General features: G+C 39.1%; 1 protein-coding gene across 1 annotated transcript; it reads right to left on the bottom strand.

Annotated features, from left to right (window-relative positions):
* Nucleotides 1-48: 48 nt before the first annotated feature.
* LOC113498352 (apolipophorins) lies at nucleotides 49-27,902 on the bottom strand. The gene is made up of 58 exons (XM_026878345.1): nucleotides 27,729-27,902; nucleotides 23,899-23,925; nucleotides 23,485-23,681; nucleotides 22,965-23,129; nucleotides 22,498-22,647; nucleotides 22,062-22,254; nucleotides 21,618-21,781; nucleotides 21,356-21,426; nucleotides 21,072-21,237; nucleotides 20,708-20,890; nucleotides 20,316-20,468; nucleotides 19,884-20,031; nucleotides 19,377-19,497; nucleotides 18,990-19,152; nucleotides 18,569-18,766; nucleotides 18,146-18,325; nucleotides 17,477-18,014; nucleotides 17,185-17,358; nucleotides 16,490-17,043; nucleotides 16,273-16,399; nucleotides 15,807-16,182; nucleotides 15,288-15,513; nucleotides 14,844-14,998; nucleotides 14,530-14,689; nucleotides 13,936-14,160; nucleotides 13,591-13,766; nucleotides 13,346-13,457; nucleotides 12,925-13,081; nucleotides 12,451-12,620; nucleotides 12,128-12,273; nucleotides 11,774-12,031; nucleotides 11,328-11,469; nucleotides 9,550-9,694; nucleotides 9,182-9,373; nucleotides 8,746-8,987; nucleotides 8,513-8,611; nucleotides 8,377-8,430; nucleotides 7,935-8,091; nucleotides 7,427-7,608; nucleotides 7,126-7,325; nucleotides 6,886-7,015; nucleotides 6,522-6,693; nucleotides 6,122-6,240; nucleotides 5,872-6,000; nucleotides 5,566-5,712; nucleotides 5,127-5,286; nucleotides 4,710-4,915; nucleotides 4,266-4,397; nucleotides 3,996-4,100; nucleotides 3,469-3,656; nucleotides 2,979-3,210; nucleotides 2,635-2,782; nucleotides 2,204-2,347; nucleotides 1,803-1,918; nucleotides 1,470-1,599; nucleotides 1,199-1,314; nucleotides 785-979; nucleotides 49-431 (listed from the first exon to the last, which is right to left on the bottom strand). The coding sequence occupies exons 1-58, from the start codon at nucleotides 27,802-27,804 to the stop codon at nucleotides 414-416; spliced, it is 9,909 nt and encodes a 3,302-aa protein (XP_026734146.1). The 5' UTR covers nucleotides 27,805-27,902; the 3' UTR covers nucleotides 49-413.
* Between the last annotated feature and the right edge of the window lie 73 nt (nucleotides 27,903-27,975).

The following is a 27,975-nucleotide window of genomic DNA, read 5'->3' as shown; positions in this document are numbered from 1 at the left end:
GTACTTAACATAATATATAGTTAGCTATGGGTCAGAGTAAAAACAACATTTAAATAACATATTTTATTACATCTAATATAGAGTCGATCATGATTACTTAATACCTCATGATGGTATGTGTAATTCATAAATACAACAGATTCTGCTGATGACAGTTATACGAATATAACCTCTTGTATGGAAACATTAAACAGGTACTTTATGAAATCCATTGCGCGGTAAAAACTAAATGATGTTGAAAAATAAGAGTCGAGGCAGCAATGTGTATAATATTTCCATACAAGATTATTTGATGAATGTGTGCGAGTGAGACACAAATGTACGGGTATATTTTCATCTCGCTCCCACGCGTCTACATAAAACTAAAGATTTTTTGGTACATGGCACGATTCGATCACAGTTTTCTGAACAGCTTACTTCCTTCTGCGAGCCTGGGGACAAATACAATTAAAATTATAACAATGATCACTGGTAAAATACTTTAGAATATTATTCAAACATTTTTATACACTGCCTTGTTTGCCGTTTTGGTTGGATTTTTGCAACTCAATTTTGAGGCACTGCCCATAAGCTAGCAGGATAACATTTTCAGGGTTGCTTAAAACTCGATGACAATGTAATTAAAACTATAATACGGCTTGACCGATTTTGATAAAATTGGAATGGAGTTACATTTAAAAACGTGGGTATTTAGATTTTTTTTATCAATAAATTGTTAAAGTGAATATTTATGTAAATATAAAAAAAAACTAGAGTTAGCCTAAAAGCCATCAAAATCGCTTACCACTTCCTTCCTGTCCTTGGACAGACAGACAGAGCGCGTTAGTAAGGCCTCTCCGTAGACGCAGGTGCAGTCCTGCACGACGCTCTCGTGCAGGAGCTGGTGGCTGATGGCCGCCGCCGCCGTCTGCACGAACTGCTTCTGCTGGCCAGGGTTCAGCGCGTGGAAGTTCGTAGCAGAGAACACGATGCCGTCAGTCTAGAGAAGGTTAAAATGTTGGTTAGAGACCGTGAGATAGTTTATCCGAGGTTGAATCTGAAATACCTCGTGTGATAGCGCACTGAGTGGCCTAGTGAGGCTCTTCTTTTCCTCAACTTCAACAGTGCTTTTGTTCTTCTTTAAAACGTGATAATTTTTTATCACTGCCTAATAATATTGAAGTCCCCAAGTCCAGTAACGATGAAGATGATAACTCACCGACTCAATGAAGTCCCTGCATGCGTCAGGAGTCTTCTCGAGCGTGCTCCTCAGACCCTCAGCGTCCTTGCCGACCTTCTTGTCACCCAGCATGATCACGGCGCGGTCGGTGTAACCTAAACCATAGAAAATACATTAATTTTGTAATTATGTATTCAAGTCGGAAGTTTTGAAATCGGTTGAAAAATGAAGCCTTTTGAAACTATCACTAACGAAGAGATCTTTTCGTCATTTATACTAGGACGAATTATAAATAGGTGTGTTTACTGACCAACAATCTGCGCGGGGTTCTTGCCTCCTCCGACCTTGAGTGTGCCGGCGGGGGTGACGCCGATCAGGGAGTGAGTGTACGCCATGTTGTCGAACAGAGCGCTGTAGCCCACGGCGCGGAGAGCCTCAACCTAAAGTAAACAATAAGCATTTAGTGTCAAGTAATGGAGAAATACTCGTAGATCTCTGAAGAAGAATGTAGGGCAAATTGAACTAAGGGAAAAATCGTTGGCCAAAGTTCATGTTATTATGTAGTCAAGCATCATCAATTTTTTCATTGAGTTTGTAAAAAACTAGCGTGGTATTTTTGCTCTAGTCAATGTATGGAACTTACCAAGAAGAATTGGCTGGTGCATTCTTCTCCAACAACGCTGATGGCGTGTTTGATAGCGCCAGCGCGGAGAGGCAGTTGCAAGATTGAAGAGTAACCAGCACCAACGTTGGTGATACCTATAAAATAACATATTATTACAAGGATTGTATTGAAGAACGGTGAACATTTTAAAACTGGTAACTTATAAACACTTGGCTACCTTGAAATTTCCGTTCAGTTTCTTTATAATATATTACGTACAGAAAACATTGTTAATATAAGCACAAATAAAATAAAAATAAAATACATTTATTTCAGGCAAAGTGATCAAATACAAGTGTTGCATTTTACGCAGAGCCGGTGTCAACTAAGCCCATTCTCATATTCATTGAAACGTTAGCACATGTTCTTTGGAACCTTACCGAACTCAATCCTGAGAGCGTCGACGATGCTGGCGACGTATTTGTAGGCGGAGTTGAGGGTGTCATCCTTGTCGTCACTCAGTTCCGGAAGCCTGTCGTAGCGGCTCTTGTCGTCGAAGTGGGGCTTGGCGTTCTTCAGCTTGTCTGCAAGATTATGTACTATATTAGAAGAGTGCGAAGATGGAACAATAGTTCATGGTAATCTTCTAAATTGAGACCGGTACTTTGACGTCTTAGATCAATTCTGCTAAAGGTGTGCATATTTGGACATAATAATACTTGAGAAACAAATTTCTTTGCAAGTAAATAATTTATCATTCATTCAAGTTTATTATCATTTAAAAATCGCTTCTTGGAGTACTTAAGGAATATTGCTATAGAAAATAAAGAACACTTTGATTTTAATGATTGATCACTGATTGAACACTCACTGTCAGTATCGTAGATGATGGGGTAGGGGTACTTGGAGGTAATGCCGACCAGGAACACCTTGACGTCGGTGATGTGCTTGTTCTTCAGCTGGTCCAGGACCTGGCCGAGCAGCGGCACCAGGATGCTCTTGTAGTTCTTCTCGTTATCCTGAAAGACGAACAGGGTTAAAGATACGTCATGAAAGTGATGGTAAAGCATTCATTCGGAGTTTACGATCTTTGCTTTCCTTTGAGATTTTCAGGTTAAGGTGCCAATTTTTTTTTCTTAATTTTGTTAGTCCAGTGATTTATTTTCGGGTCTACTATATTTTGTCCTAGAGTAAAATAAACATAAGTAAACTCACGACTGTAGTCTCGAAGGTAACAATGATGTCAGCCTGCTTGTTCGGCAGTTTGATTTCGTAGCTCTCTCCAAGAGCCCTGGGTTTGTCCGCGTCCGTGCACTTCAAGCAGACATCGGGTAGTACGGCGGGCAGCATGCTGGTGATGGCGAGGGCTCCGTAGCCGCGAGCGAGGTAACAGGCCTGGTTGAGGGCCTCGGCAGAGTCACCGGAGCAGGCGTGGATGCAAGCTTGTCTGTAGAAAAATTTTAAAGGTTTAATAAAAATATATCTATTTATGTTACAGTATTGGTTGGTCCTACAAAAAAGTGAAGGATTTTTGAAAGAAAAGACTGTGGTAGGCGTTCAATGCGTAGTTTAAGAGTAAAGGCGAAATGCATTAAAATATAAATATGGCAAAATGGCTTATCTGAGTACTTCAGATAAATTAAATAATAAAATTCTTTACTAAATTATATGCCTCTGTGTTGGTAGTAATCTAAAGCTTAATTACCTGAATGGTGAGATGTCCAGGAACATGTTGAGTGGCCTGAGCGGGGAGGAGCCTCCGAAGACCTGTTCGCATGCGGGAGGCAGCGGCGTGTGGTGGAGCTGGTGGTGCGAGTGAGGGGGGGTCTGCACCTGGGGGCAGCTGCGGGCCAGGCGGTACGCGTTGCCGAACTCGCTCTCAGATTCGCAGATCTAGGTAAAGAAAATATTATATTAAAAGAGATCTTAAAAGCCGTTGCAGGTCCAAAAAATAATATCTAGTCAAGCTTGATTCCCGTTAGTAAAACTGGTAGTCTTATACTAAAAATAGGCAAATCAGATCTTTACTAGCTCGAATACTACTTGATTCAAGGATTGTTAGTAAGTTTTATCGAGAACTTTGGCTCCCAAATAAGTCAAATTTGTTCAAAGGTTTGATTTCTATCCTCATCAGGTTAAGCTCTATTTTAAAAAACTTTTGAGAACATTAACTGGCTCAAAAACAAGTTAAATTATATCTAGATTTTTTAGAACATGTATTTTGTCGCTTACCTTTCCGTTAGGTAGACGGAAGTCATCGTAGGGCTCGTTGTTTCCGTCTCCGAGAAGACCGCGCAGTTTGCCGAGGTAGAAGCCGTTCACTTCGATGTAGCACACCTAGAACATAGCAAGATATTGTTAGGACAACGTTTTAACAGATATTAAAATAATATACAATTCTCTTCAAACAAAAAACTACTGATTACTACTGAGCTTTATAGGGCAGTATTTATTTAATTTTCTATCTAAGACTACAAAATGTTTAGTTCCTTCGTGACATACCTCAAGTTTGCTGGAACATTGAGCCATAAGTCCGTAAGTTGTTCCGAGTCCGATGCGGCCGTTGGCGAAGCGGAAAGCGAACGAGTCCTTCTCGATAACTGGTAAGCCGTGGTTGGCGCCGTTCAGGGTCACCTGGAATTAATTATAGTTATAATATAAGTCAGCTTTGGCAGAGTGTGATGGAATTTTGAACAATTTATGAAGTTAGCTTAAAAATACATATCATTATAAAAAAGGCTATTTGATATGAAATGATACTTTTATTGATTCGTTACACATCTTTAATGTAGCTTAAAATTCTACTATTTTTTGTGTTCTTTTTTAGTCTGGCATTAATTTGAAGTGCATTTATTGACCATTATTATCAAGCAAGATACATCTTCTATTTTTCCTTATTGTATAATCAGCTGCTTTAAAGCTATAAGTGGTATCTAAGGATCTAACCTGTCCGTTATCCTTCAGCTCAATAACGTTTCCGCTCTTGTCTTCTAAGACGAGGGCCTTAGGCTGTCCGTTGGCAAGCTGCATCAGCAAGGTGAAGTTCCTGTCGACGTGGTCGTGGGTGAGCACGTAGCGGCAGTTTCCAGGGAAGGTCAGGTGGCGGCCGTCGAATGTGAAGATGTGCTGGCCGTTAACAATCACGGAACGGACTGAAAACATAAACAGGAAGGTGAATAATCTTGTCTTCCAAATGTAATTGAATGATCTAGAGGTTAAATGAAAAGACGAAAATTAAAGAGAAGAAGAAACTGAAATTTTTCTCACTATAAAAATATCACTTTATAAAAGATTGCGTCAGATGATGATGTACAGTTTCCTCTGCCCATATGATATTTGGCATACATGAAATAAAATACTTACGTTTTCCAGGCACTTCGTCGAAGGGGTTTATGCTCTTGGGTCTGTAAGACTTGATGAGGGCGAGCACGTCAGGCACGTCACCGGTGAGGAGCTGGCTGATGAAGCTGGCGGTGGGCGGCGTGAACGATGGCGCAGACTGGCCTCCGGGGAAGAAGGACATCTGAATAAGGTAACAACAAGTATAAATTAATAAATTGGATGTAAAATGGAAGGGTACAGCCAAGGTGCTGTAGAGTAAGCAGCAGTCAGCTTTAGATCTATAGTCGAACTATAGTCGTCACGGAGGCAGCTTTTCATGTCAGGAAATTATGACATTTAACTTTATATAATAAAAAAACTGTCCCATAGAAAACGACGAGACAAAATTAACCTCTCCGCATTGCTCTCAACTAAAACCATAAGAACAAAAGCGAATTAACTCATTTTCTATATTACTAACCGGGTTGAAGCCTCCAGCTCCGGCAGGGGCTCTGAACTGTCCAAGTTGTGTGATGATGTACTGGTATGTGGAGGTACCGGCTGTCACCAGTTTCTGGTAGATCATGCGCAGCTCCTTGTTGTCGTCGCACTTCTCTTGTTTCAGTTTCTAGAACGATATAGAAGATTAAAATCAGCTCAGAACATAATTTAGAAGATCGGTAGTATGTGAATACTTGGTAGTAATTTAAACTCATATATTTAGACTTCCGCATCGTAAGAAAAGACTATCTCAAAAGCGGTTATTTTTAAGTTAAATATTTGTTACCTTGATGATGTAAGAGTTGAGGGCATCAGCGAACTCTCTGATCTCCGGCGTGGGGAGGAACGTGCGGATGGTCTGGTAGGCGCTTTGCAGGTAGGACAGCAGTTGTTCTGGTACAGCCAACTCCTCGTACTAAAGAATTAAAAACGTATGAAGACTTTGCAATCAACGGCAGCTTCAGTTACTTCAATTTAACATCTACTGTAAAGATGTTTAATTTATTGAACAATAATGTTTTTTTCTTTTATCTCACCTTCTCCTTAATAAGAGCGAAGATAGGCAGTTCCTTGATGGACTTGGTGAGTTCCGAAACCAGAGCTGTGACGCGGGCGCGGTACTCCTTCAGTTGGGCAACCAGGAGACGAGTCAAGTCTGTAAAGGAAAGTTATACTTTAGCCTTCATTTTTAACTACAAAAAAATCTTCTATTATCTGTATCAATCTTCAATCTATAAAACTTAAAATGATTTTCGTTTATGGATGGGTAAATCGCTACGAATCGTGATAATTTCGTTCAAGGTGCCTAAAAGTTCGGTATTTATTAATTATAGATTTCATTCTGGTATAATTTAGTTAGGATTATGTAACACTGAAACATGCTTTTACTATCATCCATATTCCTTTTTCTAAATAAAATTTAATCAAATAACTCACCCTTGAAGATAGCAGTGAAGGTGTTGGTGAGTTCCTCGAGCTCAGGCTTGTGCTTCTCGTAGAAGTCGGTGACGATGGCGGCGAAGTGAGCCACGACGTCGATGATGCTGTCCAGGAAGCTCTTGAAGAACTCCGCGATGGTTGTGTACACTTGCTTCACGGCTGGCTCGATCTGGTCAACGAAATCATTTATGAAATCTTTTTGGTACCAGAACTTGTATCCATTCAAAATATTCACAAAAGACGTCACAGTTTAATTTCAAATCAGCCACCAGTGTTGAAGGTAATAAAAGATATAACTGTATGAGAGAGCGTCAAGTTGGTCTGATTTGAACAATGGAATGAAGGTTGTTGTCAAACATACCTGTTTCTCGTACAAAGCCTGGATCTGCTTGGCGGTGTCCACGTAGGTCTTGGTGATCATGTCCACAATGGGTTTGGTGCCCTTCAGGACATCGTCCAAGATCTTAGCGACGAATTGCACGATTTCATTGCTGTTACAAAATAAAAGGTAAGTAGTTAGAAAATTTAATGGATTCTTATGAAGTAATGGATGCTGGAATGGTATCACCTTCAGAACAAAGTAATATACATAAAAACTTACAAGGCGTGTGAGATCTCCTTCAAGGTCTTGTCATCAGCGATTTCCTTGTAGAACTTAGACAAGTCCTCTTCGTAAGACTTCTCAATGTCCTTGAATGTGGGCTCGACGCGGTGCAGAACACCCTTGAAGTCGTTGCTGGCCTTCTCACCCAACTGCTTAATGCGGTTTTGCAAGTTGTCCAAGTCCTTCCTCAAAGCAGTCTAGTTGAAAAAAAACAATAATGAAAAAATGACACAGTTCTTATAAATCTACATCGCATTTAGTTTTTAGTGTTTCCAGTCTGATTTCTATAATTCCTTACCAAGAAGTAGTTCAGATTGTCCTTGGACGCGCCATATTCGGATTTGATGAGGTTATCATCTAAGAACAGAGCTCCGTTCACCAAGTTCTTCTTCTCACCTCCAAGGAGGATGTCAGCGCTGATGTCAACGCGTTTCTCGGGCTGAATGTGGCCAACGACCGACAGTTTGCGGTCAGCCTCATCTAGAAATACCATATCATCAATTACGTCATCCTTTCGTTCATATTTGTGTATTAAAGATCTCTGGGATAAGTGGGGGTGGTGTTTTTTTATACATACACACATACAATACATGCCTAATTTATTGTGTTCTATGGTTTGATTATTTAGAGGAATCTTCTATCTATATCAGTAATTATTACATGTGTATCTGATCATATATACATAATTTGAAGACGATTAAAATATAAAAGGAGAAACTATCTACCATACATGACGCTCAGGCTCGCATGCACAGATAGTGATCAAATTCACATGCAACAACAGTTTCAATATATACCGCTATAACCTGTGGTGAACTCGAAGTATTGGTAGTCCTTAGCTATGGCCAGCGCGCGGACGGGCTTGCCTTCCAGGAGGCAGAACTTGACTTCAGCCTTCTGGAGGTTGTCGTTGACGGTAGCAGAGCCTTCGACGTCGATGACCTTTACGAGGGGAGTGTTGATCTAAAAACAAATGATGGTTAGACATGTCGTAGCTATGCACGGAAGTCTGGGGTAGGCTAAGTAGTAGCTGTAGTAGGAGTAGTAGTTTAGTACAGATTTGAAAGAAACTGAAGTAAAAAACTGAATTAAGTTATGGCGGCAGCCGAAATAAGAAGCTCTGATTGATCCAATTAATTTTACGTAAATTGCGATGGATTATTCCTTGTATTATGTAGTTTTTTAAACAAGTTGGGGTCTTCAATCGAATAAATCAGTAAATTGTATCATAAAAATAGGGTGACTTACGAAAAGCTTGATGTGTGTAGGTGAGCCTTCAACCAAGATCTTAGATTCACGGTCCTAAAAATAAGAAAAAATATTGTAACAAAAGTTAATAGAAGATGATTGGAGTTAATTTAGAATTCCTCAAAATAATGCTTACTGCTCCAAGGACTGGGTGTGAGATGGATGCAGAGGTCTCAATCTTGACGGAGTTCTGTTGGGGACGGACCACAACTCCACGGACCTTCACTACAGCCTCCTGTAATACCAAAATAGATTAGATGTCTGTCTTAATAAGCGATTTAAGGACGGGAAGGTATGCTATTGTTGATTTTTCATATTTGGGAGTAGATAAATATATACAGAATTATACGAATAGTACAAAATTCATACCTTCTTCAGTTTAGGGTGGTTAAATCCGAATTCAGCGACAGCAGACTGTTGTTTGTCGTCGGCTACGTTGAGGTCTACCAGGAATCTGGCGGAGGTCCTGTGTCCTTGCTTGTTCTTGTCGAGGTCCAAGCAGATCTCTCCGCGAACCGGGAAGGGCAGGCCCTTGTCTGTGGGGTAGGAGACTACAGACTCCAGAGCGAGGACGCGTTGGGGCAGTTGCACGGTAACACCAGACTTGGCATCTAGAAAACGAAAATGGATTAATGGGTGTTGATCATTTTTTGATTGAATACTCGTATTTGAATGAACGAATTCGTCTCGACCGTGTTAGTCAAATCGACCACAAATCACATTTTATAGAAAGAGAGAGAGATTAAAAAAAGTGCAAGGATGTAGTTCCTTTGCAAGTTATCTACGAGTTTCAAGTGGCACTTACTTCCATATTCAGGCGTGTTGTAGACGTGCAGGTGGTACTTCTTGTCTTCCTTGTTGACGTGCAGGTCCAGGGTGTACTGCGGCGGCTTCTTGTCTGATACCTCATCCCTGATCATCAGTCCGAATTCGGGGGTGATGCCCAGTTTGCGGAGATCGAAACCGGCGTTAACGACGTTGGTGATTACTCCGGGTTCTGCAGATAATAGGTTCGATTAGGGATAATTGTATTTACCTATACCAAGTTTTAGATCCTATATTTGCGAAGATTTTATGAAATTCCAGAAATCATTTCTTAATTTTTTTTTTAAATAGGCGAGTTTTCATTTTTGTACTTTTTAAGCGTCTATAATCTTTCCTATATGTACTTACTGGACATATCGATCTTGGAGTTGAGTTCAGCGTGTGCGCACTGTTTCTTCTCCTCGCAGTAGACGTAAGAGTTCTTGTACTCCAGGTTGGTGACGCGGGACTCGGCGACGTAGCTGCGCTCACCGATAGCCATGTTGAAGAAAGTCTGTCGGGTAAAACCATAGAAATCTAAATAACAAGGTAATAGAAGTGCCAACGCCGCGTGACCTTGTCGCCACACTGGTGTCTTGGACGACACCAGCGCGCGAACTTACGCTCAGTCGCTCGCGGAACATCGTCACAGCAAGAACCACTAAAAATGGTGTTTTGCGGCGTTTCTCAGGCTGGAAATTCATCTGCATCGTGTAATAACATAAATAAATAGATAACATTTTATTGGTAAGTAAATTATTGCAGTAATATTGATGTTATTGCAAAATTAAATTTCAAAACATAACCTTCATTATAAACCATATTTATATCGCACCATCCTGCAACAATTGCATTCTTTACTGATCATTGCCTCTGCAGTAAGAGACTTACAGAAATGCACCGTTGTAAAAAGAGAAATGTATAACGAAAAATAATATTTATCAATGCGATCGTATTTGTAGTGGTACGGCCGCACAAAACTGACGGAAATAGTGATGTGGTTAAGTGCGGACAAATTATCCAAAATTAACATTGTATACGAAAAGTAACAATTTTAATAGTCGTTCGTTTTTGTGAACATATTATTGAATATATTTTTATTTCAGAATCCCGCAGGATGCAAATAAATACAAAAGACAAGTGGATGACTACCGCGGGTAAACGAAATTGGTACCCTACAACTTAGGCCGAATATACACTATGAAATTAGTTGCATGCTTGATAACTTGCCGCCCGCCGCGGCCCGCGCCCCTCTCCATTTTTACGGCTCGGACCGCGCTCGTAACTGAATGTTTCAAAAAGTACGCCATGCGCTATAGCATAGCATTGAATAAAAATTGCAATTTAAATTTATCCAAATCTCATAAATACCTATTTTTTTATTATGAACGTTTACTAGTCATTCGATACATGAACTGGGCTGCTTTTGTAAGACGACTAAAAAGTCACCGTATAAACCAAACCTACCTAGGTACCAAGTATTTCCTAATAATATTTTTTTTGTCAACCGACAATTAGCGATTTTTTTTTTGTAAGTAGGTTCATATTATAATGTAATCCATAGAAGAATACAACAAAAAACATTATCACTCATAATTTCGTCTTTCATTATATTTCGGATCCGTAGTCAATCCCTAGTGTAGTTTACGTAATCACTACGACTAATGCAAAAAAATGCAATGACTGTGTGAGTTAGTGAATCCATACAACGACAAAGTCAACCTTATTGCGTTAGACGTACGGCCTAGTGTTGTTTGCTTGGTCTTCTCGATGTTAATGTTTGCGTGATTGCGTAGTTATTAGCTGTGAATGTGTTGAAGCCCCGCCCACCGGCGACATGCGTTTCGATAGATCGCCGCGGTGTATGCCATTTCTATTACCTTGTTATTTAGATTTCTATGGGTAAAACGTTCGACATTATTTTAAGGCTCCGAAGTTTAGGAAGGATAAAAAGATGTTAATTAATATGAAATAGCAAAAGCAGTGGATGCTATTGGCGAGAGACAAAGGAAAGCAGTATTAACAAAGATATGCCCGGGTAGGGTCATACCAGTTTTTCTATTCAATTATGCAGTTGAACATTTCATCAAAAGAACTACATAAAAATTGAAATTATAGTGATGAAGAACATTAATTTAGTTACGAACCTCAACTCCCTTCTCGTTTCCTTCTCCTAGGATGGTGCGGATGTACTTGAAGTTAGCAGACTTCTGGTCCTCCTTGACCTTCACGGAGCCAGAGCCCTCGATGATGATTTTGGGACCTTCCTGCTTGCTGATGTAAGAGGTGCTGCAAATGAAATCGAATATGAAAATATTGTCCAGGTGATCTGTTAGTTTGTAATATCAAAAAAAATAATCTTGGAGTATACTTTTTATATGGTAGGTATTTCATAGCATGTAGGGCGAATGCCTGCCGGGGCGGCGGGATTTTCCAAAAGAGTTGCCTTGGCTCCAGTACACGAAGGAACATTGGTGGGTTTTACTCAGTACAAGTGAGACACTACAAAGATGTAATTGGGTTGAGCGGAAGGGATCTATCAACCCAAATAATTTCCATGTATGTTTAGGAGATCAGATATTATTTATCTTACCTTCCACTAAGAACGTTCTTCTTGTCGTTGGTGGCGTGGAACTCCAAGCGCTTGCCTTCTCCGGCGTCTTTGCTGGCGATCTCGATCTGGTAGTCCTTGAAGCCGAGCTTCTCACAGTTGGCAACCATCTTGAAGTTGATGTTGTCCTTCTGTACGCTACCCTCAGTCACACTCTCGAAGGTGATGTCGCGGATGTTCTCGATCTTCAGCTCGACCTTGCCGGCTGTGGAGCTCAGGGAGGTTCCCTTGACGTACAGTCTATAAGTAAAGACAGGTGTTAAGTTTAGGATATGGCATGGCAAAAAGATAACAGAAGCTGCCGATTCAATTTAAAAAATTGTTTTTATTATTTACCTGCTGGGTTCGGGCGTAGAAGGGCTAGTGTACTTGACGTCGATGAGGGGCTGTGCCTTAGAGAAGACGAAGGTGGAGTCAGACTTGTAGACGCGGCCGTCGGCGTCGACGATAATGTTCGAGACGTAGGAGTCGGGGGCTGGGTTCTGTAGGGAAAATAGATTAGAGATTAGTTTCTTTTTGCGTCAATGTCGTTATTGGCGATTGGTGAAAGAATAGAAGCTATCTTTAGAGTAACGACTTTGAAATAGATTTTATTACGAAGTCGTTAATATAACGGGTGCCTTTTTTCATAAAAAAAAGTTTCGTAAGTTTCTAAGCACCTTTGAGTGTACAGTGAACTCAAGTTTCTTGATGCCTTCTGATCCTGGTGCGTTGGCCTTGATGTTGAGGGTGTTGTCTCTGGGCGCGATGGCGGCGTTGACTGCGATGGAGGCGGACTTGCCCTTGCCATACTTAGCCTTCAGTTCGGCGTGGTTGTCGCTCTTGTCACCTGGGAATGGTGAAATATTATGATAAAATGTAGAGAAAAAATGTTTTTAGGACATTTTGAATTTCAAGAAATAAAGAATTTTAATAAAAGCTAACCCGCATTATTTTATGTTAATATAATTACGCAACGCGAAAGTTTTAAAAAAAACTTCAATAGCAAAAAAGAGTATCTTAATAAAATTTGGCTTTAACAGTTTTACCTATATTTTTAAAGATGGATTACCAAAATTTCTGTTAAACTATAAACCTGACTTGAATTTTAGTTACACTCCATCTCATCATACAATAAACTTCAAGTTTCTTACCGTTGCGGTCAGACTTGTAGTTGACATCCAACACGACGGGGTCTACGTGAGGAACGAGGACCTTGACGGTGGAGAATCCGGTCTGGGGGCTGATCTTGCCGTTGGCGTCAATCTTGTAAACGTCAGCGTTCACTTGGATGGACTCCACGATGGTGAACTATTAGAAAAATAAATTGTTATTAATGACTATGTATTGTACAACGGAATCAACAATTGTGTCAGTGTGATTGAATAATGGTGAAAAAGATATAATTTAAGTATAGAGGTTGGTACAGTCTTTAATGAAACAATTCAACTGGATCTTAAAGTCTTGAACTAGATTATTGAGAATTGGTCTATCATGTGTTGTTGTTTTGAATATTTTTGGCATTTTAAGCGTTCTTTTGGAAGAGATAGTGATGGGATCACAAGTCATCTTTACCTCAGCGGTTCCCTTGTTCTCAGGCTGGACGTAAAGGACGTTGGAAACAATCTTGATGTCATGGGCTTTCTCGAAAGGCAACCTCAAGGTGATAGTGTTGTCATCCAAGTACCTGAAAACAATATGTTATTATTAACTTCAAATATAACTTTTACAAATTTAGGTTTGACAGAAAAAGTCGGTGCAGTTGTAACTTGGCCATTAATTACATCTTCATGTAATTCTTTATTGTTCTCTATACTCACTTCTTGTCTCCCTCCAAGACCTTGACCTCGAAGACGCCGCTGTACTCCAGGTTCATGTCATCTCCGTAGTTAGCCTTCACACGGTAGGTGTCCTCGACTTCCGTCAGCGAGTCAGTGTAGACGGCGTTAGCGACCAGAGAGATCGGCTTGGGCAGCACGTTGCCAGTCACATCGTTCTGTGGAAGAATGTGGTATTTATAATTTGAATATCTACGATTTGTACGGTATTATTATAAATTAATTTAAAGCGAAATATGTCCAAAGGCTGTATGAGAAGATGTATGTGCAAGGCTTTCTCTTGACATTTTGCCTACATTAGAATTAAATAGAAGTTTTCAACTATACCTTAAGATCAAACTTGAACTTGTTGCCTTCAGGGTTGTTCTTGACAGAGAAGGAGTTGAGAAGATGCTTTCCATCCTTCAGCTTCAGTTCGACTTGACCTTCGTAGTTGAGGATGTCCTTGTCGAAGTTGGTGTTCACGGCCTTGGCCTTGTAGCTGATGGAGGAAGCTGGTCCTCCGCGCTTGGTGGCGTCTGACAGCACGACTTCAGCATGGCCATTGTATAACTGTAGGAAGTTATTAGATAAAGATATGAAGACAGTTGGTGAATCTTACGCTTGGCTATAGTATTTATATGTTTTGTATGTCTATTTAGAGGTTTTATAGTCACTAGTGCATTGAACCAGGAATGTCAATTTCAAATCCTGCTTAAGGTTTCCATGATTTTTCTATACCAAATAGTGCTCATGTTAGCCTGGTGATGATTTATAATGTTTCTCAGATCAAATCCTAAATTATTCGCGTCTGCTGTACATCAAAATGAAAGGATGTGAAATGTAATCATTTATATGTTAAGAATTTCCGTTCCTTTACAAATGTTTTGTTCTGGGAAATAAGAAGACTCATGATGATGAAATTGACAATAGAATACTTACGTCCTTAGCTTGAGACAGCTCGCGGTCGACCTTCAGGGTCAGGCATCTCTCGGTGGGCAGCACCAGCTCGATCACGCCGTGCGTCTTGCCGGTCACTCCAAACTCGCCATCTTGGTGAACAAGGAGCTCAAACTTCTTGCCAGCGTAGTCAAACTTGTTCCTGTAATTGTTTTTGAAAATTAGTAACATTGAACTAATGAATTTTTATTTCTTCGGTTTCGAGTTGGTTATGTACTATTAAGAGCTTAAAAATGATAGTATAAATGATAGTCAGTACTATTTATACAAAGTTAGCTTCTGTATATGTTACTTACTTGGAGTCGAAGACCTTGTCAGTCTTCTTGGTGGTGGTGCTGAAGTGGACCTTGTCCTTGTTGTCCTTCTCATAGTTGAGGTACAGGTCCACATCACCGCCGTACAGCGGAGCCTTAACGACGAACTTGACGTCTCCCTTGATCTTGCGTTGGGCCTAGTAATAGAGGTTCGGTTAGAAACTTATATCAACACTTATGGGATTTAAAGGAGAAACAAATGATTAATCAATTAATATAGATTTACTAGAAACTATGTCTGTGTTTGTAAAGCTTTTATGGCTAAAGCATTCCATGGATAATTGAATTCAGTTCAGTTTTATGGCTATAATCGAACTCTAATTAATAACTTAGGCTCCTTCTTAATACGATAAATAATATTTTAATAGAAGTTGTTTTGTAGATGAATAGCTTTTCTATTATAATTTAACAATTAGTTTTACTCACTTGTTTGAATTCAACGATGATCATTCCGTGGCCCTTGCCATCAGCGTCGGAAACCTTGAACTGTCCGTTAGCGGAGATCGTGTTCTTGACAATGAGCTTCAGCTGGCCGTTGGGGCTGGGACCTTGGGTGATCTTGAGGAGGAAGTCTACCAGGTCTCCCTGGGACTCCGTGACCTTGGCGTGCGAGGAGTACAGGTTCTGGGTCTGGATGTGACCGATGTCGAATCTGGTGGATAAGGTTAATGTTATTTATGCACGTTCAATCCTACTCCTACTAATATTATAATCGCAAAAGTTTTCTATTTATTGATTTATAAATGTTTGTTCCTCTTTCACAATGAAAACAAAACTTAGTACATAAATAGCAAAAATCAGGATTAACACAGGATTTTTATTAAGATTTTCGTAGGATCATTTTCGATTTGAAACTAGCTGTTGGGGAACAGCTAGTTTTGATGTATTTTTTTTGTTTAAAGAGCCTTAATTGTAGAGATTTGTATTGAAAGATTATTGACTTACTTGATATCCTGGGTCTTGCTGCCGACAGACGCCTTCAGGTGTCCGATAGCTCCGACGTTGACGTCATTAGGCTTGGTCTTGTGGAGCAGGACTCCTGACAGCTCATAACGTCCGACATTCTTGAAGTCAATGTAGTTCTCTAAGTTCGACTTGTCAGCGGACACGATGTCTCTCTTCGCGAACACTTCGATACCGTTCTTGTCGTAAATAGCCTTAACCTTGACGCTGTAGTCTCCTGGCTTCTTGATGTGAGTCCTGGCTTCAAGGTCAAAGTCTGCCTTCTTGTCGGTGTACTGTCCTTCCAGTTTGACATCTACCTTCTTGGGGTCGATATCAGCATCGAATTTAACCTTCATAGGAATCATGTGGATTTCGACTGAAAAAAAAAACAGTTTCGTTATTAGATTACAAAACAAATATTTTCTAATTATTTTCTGCAGTATGTTTGTTTATTAATTATACTTACACTTGTTCTTGGTGATTACGTTGAAGTTCTCGGCGTTGCCTCCGTACTTCAGCATCTGCGCGAAGACGACGCGGTTCTTGTTGTTGCGAAGGTCTCCTCCGTAGATCAGGTCAATTTCATTGCGGATCTGAAAAATAGACGTTGTTTAGTGTATATGTTCAATTAGTGGAATTGATGAAAATTTGTATGAAAGTTGTATGTTGTACGTGGAACTTACGATGGAGTCATATTCAAAGTGTCCGTTGAGCTTGAAGTTGATGAAGGGGTTAAGCTTGTTCTGGAACTCCACATTCACGTTGTTCTTCCTCACGGAACCCTTGAGGGTAGCGAGGTCCTTGACGGTGGTGTCGAAGTCAATGTCTCTGTCGCCGCCGCTGCTGAAGTGTCCGTCGATGCAGACGGGATCCTTCCTACCAGGGATGGTCACCTTGATGTCTTGGATGGTGTACTTCTTCTTACCATCACCTGATTCCTCAACCACTTGACCAGAAATTGGGATGACGCTCTTGTCTTGGCCGGTCACCTGGTATTCGGCGATTGGTTTGTAGACCCTGCGGTTGCCACCGCCCTGGATGTTGAAGCCAAGTTTTCCATAAATTTCATTGGCGTCGTATTTGCCTTTAACGAGCACGGTCAGTTCGTTGGGCTTGCGGTAGAATGAAGCCTGGCCGGATACAACCTTAAGAGGGGAGTTCAGTGAAAACTGTGCGCCTATTTCGTTTTGGTTGTATACGTATTCACCGTCCAGTTGGGTGCGACCGTTCTTGACACCTAGAAAAAAATATATTAAATTTAAAGAAAAAAGCTCATTGGACATGTTTTAATAAAAACTGAACTAGGAAAACTGAGATAAACTTTAGAGGAGAAAGAATCAAACATCTTTGTATGAAATCTCAATAATTTTGAACTTACCTTCAGCATCAAAGACAAGTTCGAAGCTCTGTCTGCCGTTATTATCTGATCGGACAACACCCTTGATGTGGTAACCTCTGAGGTTCTGCTTCTCGAGCATCACGCGGAACTTGGTCTTGCCAGAGAGTGGGTAGCTGGCGAGGTACTTAGAGATGGAAGCCTGAGCGTCGGGGCCTGAAACGTAAAATATTTATTACTACAAATATAGATTGAATAGTTAGTTTATTACTGTATGATAATGGTAGTTACTGAACAATGTTCATATTTATATCATAATATAGACATGTCATACCTGAGACAGTGAAAGGAACGGTCGCCTCTCCACAGACCGTTAATCCGAGGAATTCAGCGGCTTGGTCGAAGCAGCCAGTGTTCTCCTTAACAACGTTGTCCAATTTGACAGGCGTGTGTTTCTCTACTTGTCCCTTTTCAGCGAAGAAGTAGACGAGGTCGTTAGAGGCGGTGATGATTTCTTGCTTGTCAATGGGGAGTCCGACTTGGAGGTCGAAGCCGCGGCCGTTCTCAAGAACCTTAGCGATGACATGGGTACCAGTGGAACTGTGCAGGTTGACGATAACCTTCAGACCAGCGGTGATTGCGTCAGCGTCGACGAGAAGGGATCCAGATACTTCGATATCAGTGCTGGGCACGAGTTTGATGTCAACCTTGGCGTCTTGAGGGCTGCGTAGGCATTGGCGGATGTCGATGTTGGTGGCCATCTCCAGGCGACCAGTGGCTGATCCCACAAGGTCCAATTTCAGAGGCAAACCAGTGGAGGTCGGGTAAGCAAGCTCAGCGTCTAAGAAGAGCATGTGAGCGCGGACTTCTTGCTGCAAGGAAATAATATATTAAGCTTTATATGAGATTTTTATTTCAGTGTGATTCATTTTTTTTTCTATCTTTATCTTTGTACAAAATGTACCGATAAACTTTAAATAATTTTAAGGAAGGTATTTCTTACCTGGAAGTGTTTGACCTGGTTCACGCCCTGGTTGACGTGAGCCAAGATCTGGTCAATGACCTTCTCGAAGTCGAAGCCCTTGTCATCACCAAGAGACAGGAAGACGGCGTCAGTTCCGAAGAGCTTGATGTACAGGTCCAGGTCCAGTTCGTTGTTGAAGGGAGTGGATTCCGCTTTCAGCTAAAGGTTAAAAGTGTTTTAAGTAAATAATTTTGGAAAAAATTGCATTTGAAAATTATGACCAATTTATGAAAGAAATAGGATATGTCAAGAATTATAATCACGTTTGATTTATTCAGTTGTTCGCAGTTCAATTTTTTAGTCCTTCTTCTTCTATTATAAATGATGATAAAGGGTAAGATTTTAACATTAGTTTCTTCATTAAATATTGGTGAGAGGTGAGAGAAAAGAGGAGGAACTTACGTTCTTGTCGAAGCCATCAATTTCGCTCTTGATAGAACGACGGCCTCTGGAGAAGCTGTCCAGCTTTTCCTTGAACTGGGCGACCTTGTCAGTGTAGAACCTCTTGTACAAGGACTTGGGGTCCTCGGAGCGCAGGAAACTCTTGGGTCCGAAGAGATGCTCAGCAACACGGTCGAGGTTGCCTTGACGACCACCAACCTGTTAAGGTAACGTAAAATATGGAAGTGCGATTTAGATAGATTCTCCGATATGATGATTACATTTTGTATTTATATTGTTAAATAATATATTGCAGGTTCATTAATTGTTCTTTCGTTTATGCATGCATTGGTTAATTTGGTTGGGCTGTTTTTGGTAAGTACATGGGATTGTATAGAAGATAGAATTTATAATGGTCTGACAATTAGTTGTCAGTGCTTACCTCAAGAACGTTCAAGCTGTGTCCAAAGACTTCGCAGGTCAGGTTGACGTTGACGGAGCGGGGCAGGAACGAGTCCTGGGAGTAGATCACGTTCTTCTCGATGTTACCACCGAGGCCAAGAGTGTCGATGTTAAAGGATTCCTCCGCGTTGAAAGAGTATTTCCTAGAAAACATCATTGGTTGCAATCAACGAGTTCAGATATTGTAGTTATATTTTCTTCTTCTTTTACGTTCTTTTATTCAGTCTATCTTCAATGAGATTTATTTTAAGGGGATTACATTACTTTTAGAGTTCGACATATTTCTTTACACAGATTCGTAAATCAAAAAGTCGTAAAAGACCAATTTCGATCTCATCCTCGTAGATGATAAAGGTTTCTGTTATACCTGATGTCTGAATTGAACTTGGATGGAGTTCGGATGAGTCCGTAGTGGTGGCGAGCGAGCTGCTTGTCGGGGTTGGACGAGGCGCGAATGTTGCGCAGAGACGACGAGATGAAGTTGCCGACTAGAAGTTTGAAGTTACGTTTAATAAGTATATAGTTAACGAGCTGTTGACTGCGACTTCGTTAGCGGGGTAAGAGGATGGTAAGCTATTGATGAATAATTTTGCTAGAAAATAATTTTGTGACTATTGTTTAAATGTAAATATTCTTTAAATTGTTTTATGCTGCACATGATGAGCAAATTTGTTTGAATCTGGAAAGTTGTTTAGGAGTCCATCGTGGACAAATGAAATGACAAAGTTGATTTCCAGAATATCTAATATTTTACCAACAAAACGGATAATTATGTACATTTAGTACATATATTTTAATCGATCGTCAAAGGGCAAAAATCTCATCAGCATTTTCTACATGTACATATGTTGTAAGTATTAAAAACCCTTATTACCTTGGTGAACGGGTTCAGAGTCCAACAGGTTCTTGATCTCAGAGGCGGACTGAGCACAGGGACAAGAGATCACGGCGAGGTAAGCCTTGATGCGGATCTCGGAGTCCAGCTGACGGTTCTTCATGATGTCGATAGCGGACTTCTTCAGCTGTTAGGAGAAAATGAGACGTCAGTTTAGATTATACTATATTTCTTCTTTTTTGATAGTTCTTTGTCACTTCATAGATCGTCTATTAGCATTTTGCGCATTAAAACGTATTTCAGCTTTGTTTTTCAATTAAACATTCAAATCCATATTCATTTTAGGGTCCAGTTTCATAACTAAACCCTAGAAAACTGTATGGTACACCTACATTGCTTGCGATTAAACTCTCGAAATCATACTTTTTGTCTGCTAAAGAGTCCAGGAGCTATCATATCAGGTGATATTACCTTAGCAGCGCAGGCATCAGCCTGGAAAGCTTCAAGGGCTGCGGCCTTGACCCTGGGCTTGACGTTGTTGTCGGCGGCGCAGTGCACCAGCTTGTCGATCAGCGAGTCTTCCAAGTGCCTCACGTTACGGATACCCTTCAGAACGGCTACGACCTAAAGGAGAAAAAGTTTTTTAAAGAATCTCTAGACTGCTATTAGAGATGGGAAACTTTAATTATGAGAAGGTACTTCTAACTTCTAACTTCTAAAGCCGACTTTTCGAAAGGGTTTAATTTTTCTGATATTTATCTGATTTATATGCATAATACTATATTATTATCTCTATCGTATTTATTATAAATTTTCGACTTCTCTTGTTATAGAAAATGTTATAAGAGTAAAAAACAACTTACGGCGTCCTCATCAACTTTGGTCTTGGGCCTGCAACCTTGCAGTTTGGATGCAAGTTTGTTGCTCAGAGCTACGATTCCATCATTCTTCACGTGGTGGCACTGGTGTTCGCGGCAGAAGGCACCGGCTAAGGCACCAACTCCCAAGTACACTTCACGGGGGAGGTTTGGCAAATCCAGGATAGACTGTAAACGAGAATCATAATAATAAGATTTAAGTCATTTTTCAGATATTTTATGATCAAAGAGCCTTGCAAGGAGCAAGATGGTAACTATACAATTTAGAGCGATGTGTTTCTCTCACAGCTCCAAGAGTCTTACTTTAAAGGGCGGAGGTGTTTAGTGGAGGTTAATGGCTTATACTCACAGCTGCAGCCTTCAAGGCATCGTTGTTGACGTGCTTAGCGTTTCCGAGGGAGAGGAAGACCAGCTTCTGCTCCAGAGGACTCAGTTCCTTGTTCTTCAGGAGTTGGATGGACACTTCGATGCTGTAGCCAGTTCCGGCACGGAGTAGACCGTCCAGGAACACACGCCTTGAAATAAACAGTTAATATCATATTAATAGGATACAGAATTATGCAAATCTAAATCATAATATTGTGTGAAACGACATTTGGCGAGCGAATATACGAAAATGTGTTTGTGACTTACTTCTCAACATTATTTCCCTTGATGTGGCTGTAAACCTTCAGGAGATCGTCCTTGCTGCTGGTACGCAGAATCTACAAATAAATGATTAATGATGACACAGTTATTTTTTGAAAAATCATAAGAATGTGAGGGAGGAAGTAACTAGATTTTTTACAGATTTTTCAATAAGGCTTTTTTTGTCATTAACATATGGACTTTAGTCCAATTCTTACTTTGGGCATAGAATTAATTATTGCAAATCAAGTAGGTTTTCAATCCTTACCCTGACAAGTTGGGCGAAGTTTCCGGCGGACTTGGAGTTGGCCTCAGTGGCGACAGACTTGGCGGTCTCCTTCACTGAGGCGAGGGCGGAGTTCATTGTGCTCTGGGTGTTGGCCACGCCGTGGGGGTTCTCGAAGATGATAGTGCGGGACTCCGTGCAGTGGCCTGAAGAGAAAGTGGTTAAATTATCTTGATGAATGTGTTGTAGGAGTGACGCGGTCATTTGTAATTTGTGTTAGGTTTGGATATCGGTTGTATTTTTATTTTTATCTTTTATAATCATCATCATATTCGTCTAGTGCTGGAAATGCCTCTCCAATTGCACGTCATCGAGATCTATCATTATCTTTCACCTTTTTTCTAATTATTTTTTGGGTAAGTATGAGAGTTACTAAGCCCTGGCTCTCTTAATTTAAAATACATAAGTTTTAGTATTTTTACTTACTTGGGTTGCTGGCAGCCCTAGCCTTGCCAGTCAGCGTGAGCTTGGTGTGGACCTTAGCCCTGGCGCCGTTCTCTCCGATGGAGAAGGGACGGTACAGGTACTCCTCAGTCGCGGCTACCTTCTCAGGGACTCCGTTGTTCACCTTGGTCTCCACGTTCAATGAGGACTGGAGGACTTGAGTGTCCTTGATTTCCTGTAGGAATTATAACTTCAATGGAGTGGGATCTTTCTAGTTTTAAAAAATTGATTTCAGTATTTTAAAGATTTGAAAAAACTTTGTCAGTTTAGGGGGAAAACGGATTCGAACTTCGCAGTTCTATATTGTTTGGATAAGCTGTCATTGTGTTGTACAAAATTAGAATATGAAAATATAGTAAAGACTTCGTCTGTCGTGATTTTCATAATTAGTCCTTAGTAAGGAAATTAGAATACTTACAGCATTAGGGTTGAAGACTCCAGTGATGAGGTCGTTCTTGCCCTGCTCGCGGTGTCCACAGCGGGAGAGGTCGCGGCTGCGGTGCACCAGCACGGCGCTGCCCTCCTGGGAGGATGACACGTCCGTGGGACAGGTTCCGAAGATGTCCACCTGAGAAACAGATAAGAGTGTGTTATTTTGAGCAATTCTCAATTTGTATCGTTGGAATATAGACCTGAACGTTGAGGTGTAAAATTTCTTAAAAAAAAAAACAAATTTACAAAAACGTTTTGTTCTCTACTTTTTTTTAAGTAAATATTTTTGTTAAATTAGGTACTAAATAAATCAGATTCAGGAACTTAACTATTTTATGATATTAGACAGTAAAACAATTCAAGAATGCGGCACAATTCTGATAGAAATACATTTTGTTTAAGCACTATTCTGAGTACTCTACTTCATACCATTTAAAAAGTCTCATCACTCACCTGAGTCGAGGGTTTCTGTTCGGTCTGGAGCAGCGAGATGATGGCTCTCTTGACGTTGAGGGAGCGGCGCGTGTCGCCCTCCTCAGCACAGATCTCGGCGCCGACGCGGCCATCTTGGAGGGTGAAGCGGACTGGCTTGTCGATGCCGGGAGGGCTTTGGTGTTTCTAAATATGGGAAATAATTGTATGATTAGATTATGATTATAAAAGTGGTAGATTATGGAATGGAGCTGCAGTCAAACGTACTATATACCTAAATAAAAATTGAGCTTCTTTCATTATAACACTTTTTTCCAGCTGGTTCTTAGAATCTTAGTGGCATTATAAGACATTGCTATTAAATTGTTATTACGTTTATTGAAACTGGGCTTTCTAAGCTGAACTTTTCAATATCGAGATTAACTGTTTTTAGGGCAACTTGAAGAAAGGACGCTTCAAACCCCGCGGCAGCACGCTATGGTAGAATGTTCAGGTAATTAAGTTATTTTTACTAAATTCATAGTGGTAACTGTACACTCACCTTGCCATCAGGGCTTGAGATCACCAGGTTCTGCACAGCCAGCTCATGCACGCAGTTGCCGACCGAGGTCACTGACACCTGTCCGAGAAGCTTCACATTGGTCTCCTGGTTGGAGGCGCCGGTCAGGTAGATGGTAACAGTTCCTTCAACGCCATAGTTGTATTTGTGTCCGTTTAAGAACGATTGGATCGTGGGAGCTGAAAATGGAAAATTTAATTAATATGAGCTCTAAAAATATTTAGGTAGAGCTGATTTTTCAGTGACAGAAAAATGGTTCTTGACTACTTTTTAAAAATAAGCCATTGTTTTCATCAAGCTTAATGCAAATACTGTATGTAAATGGTACACAATGTACTCGTAATAATAAATTTGTCCATAAATAAAACAACAAACATAAGAAATGAAGATACTTACATCCTTTGCAGCCTATTGAGCACTTATCTGAAACAAACAAGGTAATTTGCGTCAATTAGTTAATTATTACAGTTAAAAATAAGTAACCAATAACTTAACTCATTGCCCGCGATAAACAACAACGAACAATAACTTTAAAACAATGATTTACTAACAAAAGTATCATAAGGGGACGTTATAAAAAAAATATACAAAAAAAATATTACCAATAAAAAAAACTGTTAAATATTTTATGAATTCCGACCTTGTTAATGAAAATGACTTTTTATTTACAATTAAAGAAAGATAAAACAATATTATCAATGTAAAGTTCAGCATTGATAAACTAAAGGGCAACTTTTATCAATTTGTAACCAATTTGCTAAATGTTAGTCACAATTGGCGATATGGGGAATTACTTCAATTTTCCTCATTTTGCATTTCCATTTTGTTAAAAGAAAAAAAAACAATATTTTTATCACTCTGGGAATATATTTAACTTGCTCTTAAACAAAATGTATAAAAAGCATTTCAGTTGTAAACATACGGTAATAAATTGGCCCTGCGATACGCAAAAAAAAAATCTTAGATTAAAATAAAATCGAAACCAGGTAATAGTTGTCTTTAAATAGAGAAGAAAGTAAGAGAAATTGTCACCATATCTCCTGAGATATCAGTTCATTAGGCTATCAAAGTAAATAATAATTAGAATCTTGTAAACAGCAGGTTCAAGGTACATTCTAATAAGTTAAATAATCACAATATATGTACATAGTGGATCCCGGATCAGGGGTCACCTCACACGCAATATTCGTATGAATCACAGATAGCTGAACACATGTATTCCAAGGTTTTAATGTTTATCTAGATATAGAAAAAAGTTTATTAAATAACTTTCCTTATGAATTTACAATGTATATGTTGGAAAAAAAATAGTTATTACTTCTGTTTAAATTGAAGTCTAGATGAGCAAGACTCAAATGTAGAGTCACTTGAGTTTTATCTTCTTTCTAATCTGTGAATTCGTTAATTTCGTTTTCATAATACTTAATTTTGACATGTAAATGAAAAAATAAATTCAGAAGACATCCCGCCTTTAATGTTGTTATTAAATTAGCAATTATATATGTTCATGTGACGAAGTATAAAATTAAATTAATCTGTACATTACAAAGTCAATTAGAAAGCTTTTCTCTTTGCCTCAGCTGTACAACACGCAGGAACACTCTCCCTCTCATGTCGCCCCTCAATTACAGTAAACAGCCTATTATCCAATTTGCCCACGTAGGGGACAAGACCCCAGGGTTTGGCGACCCCACGCTGACCTCTAAATTTAAAACATATTCGACCTATATTTATTTCTAGATTGTTCTTTGAGACCTTGAAATCATTGCAGGTGTTTAAAGAGCGTGACTGTTAACTAAATATTTTAATCGAATAAGGTAGAGCATTTTATGTTCATCAAATATTAGATTTAAGTAGAGCTACTTTCCTACCATAGCGTTTGCTACTAACTGTCAAAAAAACTTCTGGTCCTTACATCCGAATTAGACAAAGGACACGCAGTTTCCGAAACTGTTCAACGCACCATAACGTTATAGGTTCATCTCATACATCCAAGTTCGGTGTACAATACACCGAACGGAACAGAGCTCTTAACATCAGTTAATTTAAGAGCGATCTGTAAACTGACACATCCGTACACAGCTGGATACATTATGGATGATGCGAACTACGTTATGTTTAGAGGAAAAACCGATTTCAACCATTCTTCAAAACGGTTCGTTATTAAAATGTATGCGAAGACCACACTTTAAAAAAGTAGAGTTGGAAATAATCTCACTGAAAACTCATTTAATAATAACATTAATCACCAATTACAACTCTATCTCGGCGACTCGAAGTCTTGTCTAACTAACAACAAAATTAATTATGTTTACATTTCCGTTATCTCTATAAAAATAATCTTAAATTCTAAGCTCAAAGCTTTCCACACTACGTGGTTGACCTTAACATTGTTTTGATGTCATCTCGTATCAAAAGACCGCACAATACTCTTCACATACAGACAAAGAACAACATTTAGTTTATGATAATTTTAAGCTAAAGAGTGCTAAATGTTATCGTTTCAGTTATATTATTAGCCGTTTCATCATCAGTTAACACTGGCCATTGTCAAGGATTTTTTTAACATAGGGTTTAAGGTTTAATCTATAAGTGAAAACGGAATCGTATTACTAAGACGAGTGACATGTGAGTTGTATGTTTGTAAACCCTCCGCGATACAAGGATCAAATTCCTTAAGGCGGGAGTCGCTTTTTTTTAAAATCCTCTGTTGGTGAATTTCTTTAGCCATTAAAAACAAATAAAAAAAAATACGTAACACAACGGTGGTTGTTATTTTTACAGAACCCTCATTATCACAAGTTCGATTCCCACTTGACCGTTTTTAATATGAATACATTGTTTTGTTGTTCTCATTTTTTATTCCCAGAATTGAGTCTGTATCTCTTTTTTGTTATTCCAAATGATTAGTACTCTGTCGAGTCTTTGTTTCATTTTATTTTTCCTCGTCTTTTCAGATAACCTTATGTCATTAGACTTAGCAACAATTTTGTATTCTTATATGGATATAAAACAAAGAGCAGAATTTTTTAAGCTTTTTTTAAATTGGAAAGTAAAATGTTACCTACGAAAATAGGAAAACCTATATCTTAATCTAATAAATACATATATAAGTATGACTTGAGTGAAGTACTGACATTGAAGTAGTGATAATACTATCTCGGGGTTAAAGTTGAACTCTATCAATGTTTGCTGCAAATAATAATTGTTAACGTTATCTCCTGTTGTTAACTACATTTCGTTAATTAAACCTATCACTAGAAATTTAGGTAAGTTTTACTTTTAAACTGACTTTGTTCGAAATGACTTTTTGCGCTCAATTTTTTTTTATACTTATGAAAAGGCTACGCCGATGATGGACGTATTATGAGTTTTTAGGCAAGTCTTGGCATTGTGAAAGCAGGAAATCGCTCTACCCAGCGCGTAGCTGCCATTCGCTTCCACATAACCAACAAGTATTGCTTTAAGATCTAATGAGCAAAATAAATTTCTTCATATCAGATACCTACATAAAGATAAATTTATATGTTAATTTTTTTTTCTTCATACTCAAATTTATACCTAACTATTTTTCACTATTTTTCAGTCAACCTCGCCTTGGTGTTAAAAAGCTAAAGTTCTAATTATCGTATAATTATGAAGATAAATTATATTGTAATTATTCCTTCCCCATTTGAGAAGTGACCTATGTTCAGCTGTCGTTCATTAATATTCTGGTATTAGTATTGTTCAAATATTATTTAGAACAAAACATTTTTAAGTTAAGGAATAATGTATTCGATTGTTACATTTTTATAATATCTAGGAAGTTATATCTTATATTAGTTTTAAGATAGATTTTTGACTAAGTATAATATAAGAAACACCACGCGTCACAGGACTGATATTATTATCGAAACTTATTAAAATAAAAAATGTTTTAGTCGGTTAAAGACTGATTTGCAATAAATATTAAGGAATTTAAAAAAAATATTTAAAAATAAAGTTACGTTTGCACACTATCCGACAGAAAAGATTACTTTTAAAGTAATTTTATAATAAAATAGTTCAATCATTTAGTTTTGCGTAGCAATATATGGGCGTCGTAGCAACTTCAAAAACAAGAGTATTCTCAACTTTTATGAATTTATACAAGCTTTGTAAATAGTCATATAAATACACTTTTATAGGCATTTAAAAATAATAAATAATGCGTAAAAACGTAACCAAAAAAAAAATTCACTTACCATTGGCGAACGCTGGTTTCCATAAAACGGAAATTAATAATATAACACTTAAAAAGCTAATACTACTTTTCCCCATCTTGAAATGGGTGAAAGTGACACATATAAATCAGTCTTATTTATCGTTATAATAATACGTGCCTCGGCTACCTGCTCCCGTAGGTAAATGCGCCGGCGACGACGCTCGCGTCCCCTTTTATAGACGCAGGCGGCTGACCAATCAGAGGCCACCAAATTGTGGATACAAAAT

Source organism: Trichoplusia ni, chromosome 10 (genome assembly GCF_003590095.1).
Source record: "Trichoplusia ni isolate ovarian cell line Hi5 chromosome 10, tn1, whole genome shotgun sequence".
NCBI classification, from domain to species: Eukaryota; Metazoa; Arthropoda; class Insecta; order Lepidoptera; family Noctuidae; genus Trichoplusia; species Trichoplusia ni.
This window is presented reverse-complemented; position numbering and strand designations above follow the sequence as displayed.

Coding starts and splice junctions, on each gene's coding strand:
- LOC113498352 (XM_026878345.1), bottom strand. CDS start 27,804: ATGGGGAAAAGTAGTATTAGCTTTTTAAGTGTTATATTATTAATTTCC. Junction 23,682..23,898: donor CTCAATAGGCTGCAAAGGAT/GTAAGTATCTTC, acceptor TTCCATTTTCAG/CTCCCACGATCCAATCGTTC. Junction 19,498..19,883: donor CTCTGAACCCGTTCACCAAG/GTAATAAGGGTT, acceptor TCAAACTTCTAG/TCGGCAACTTCATCTCGTCG.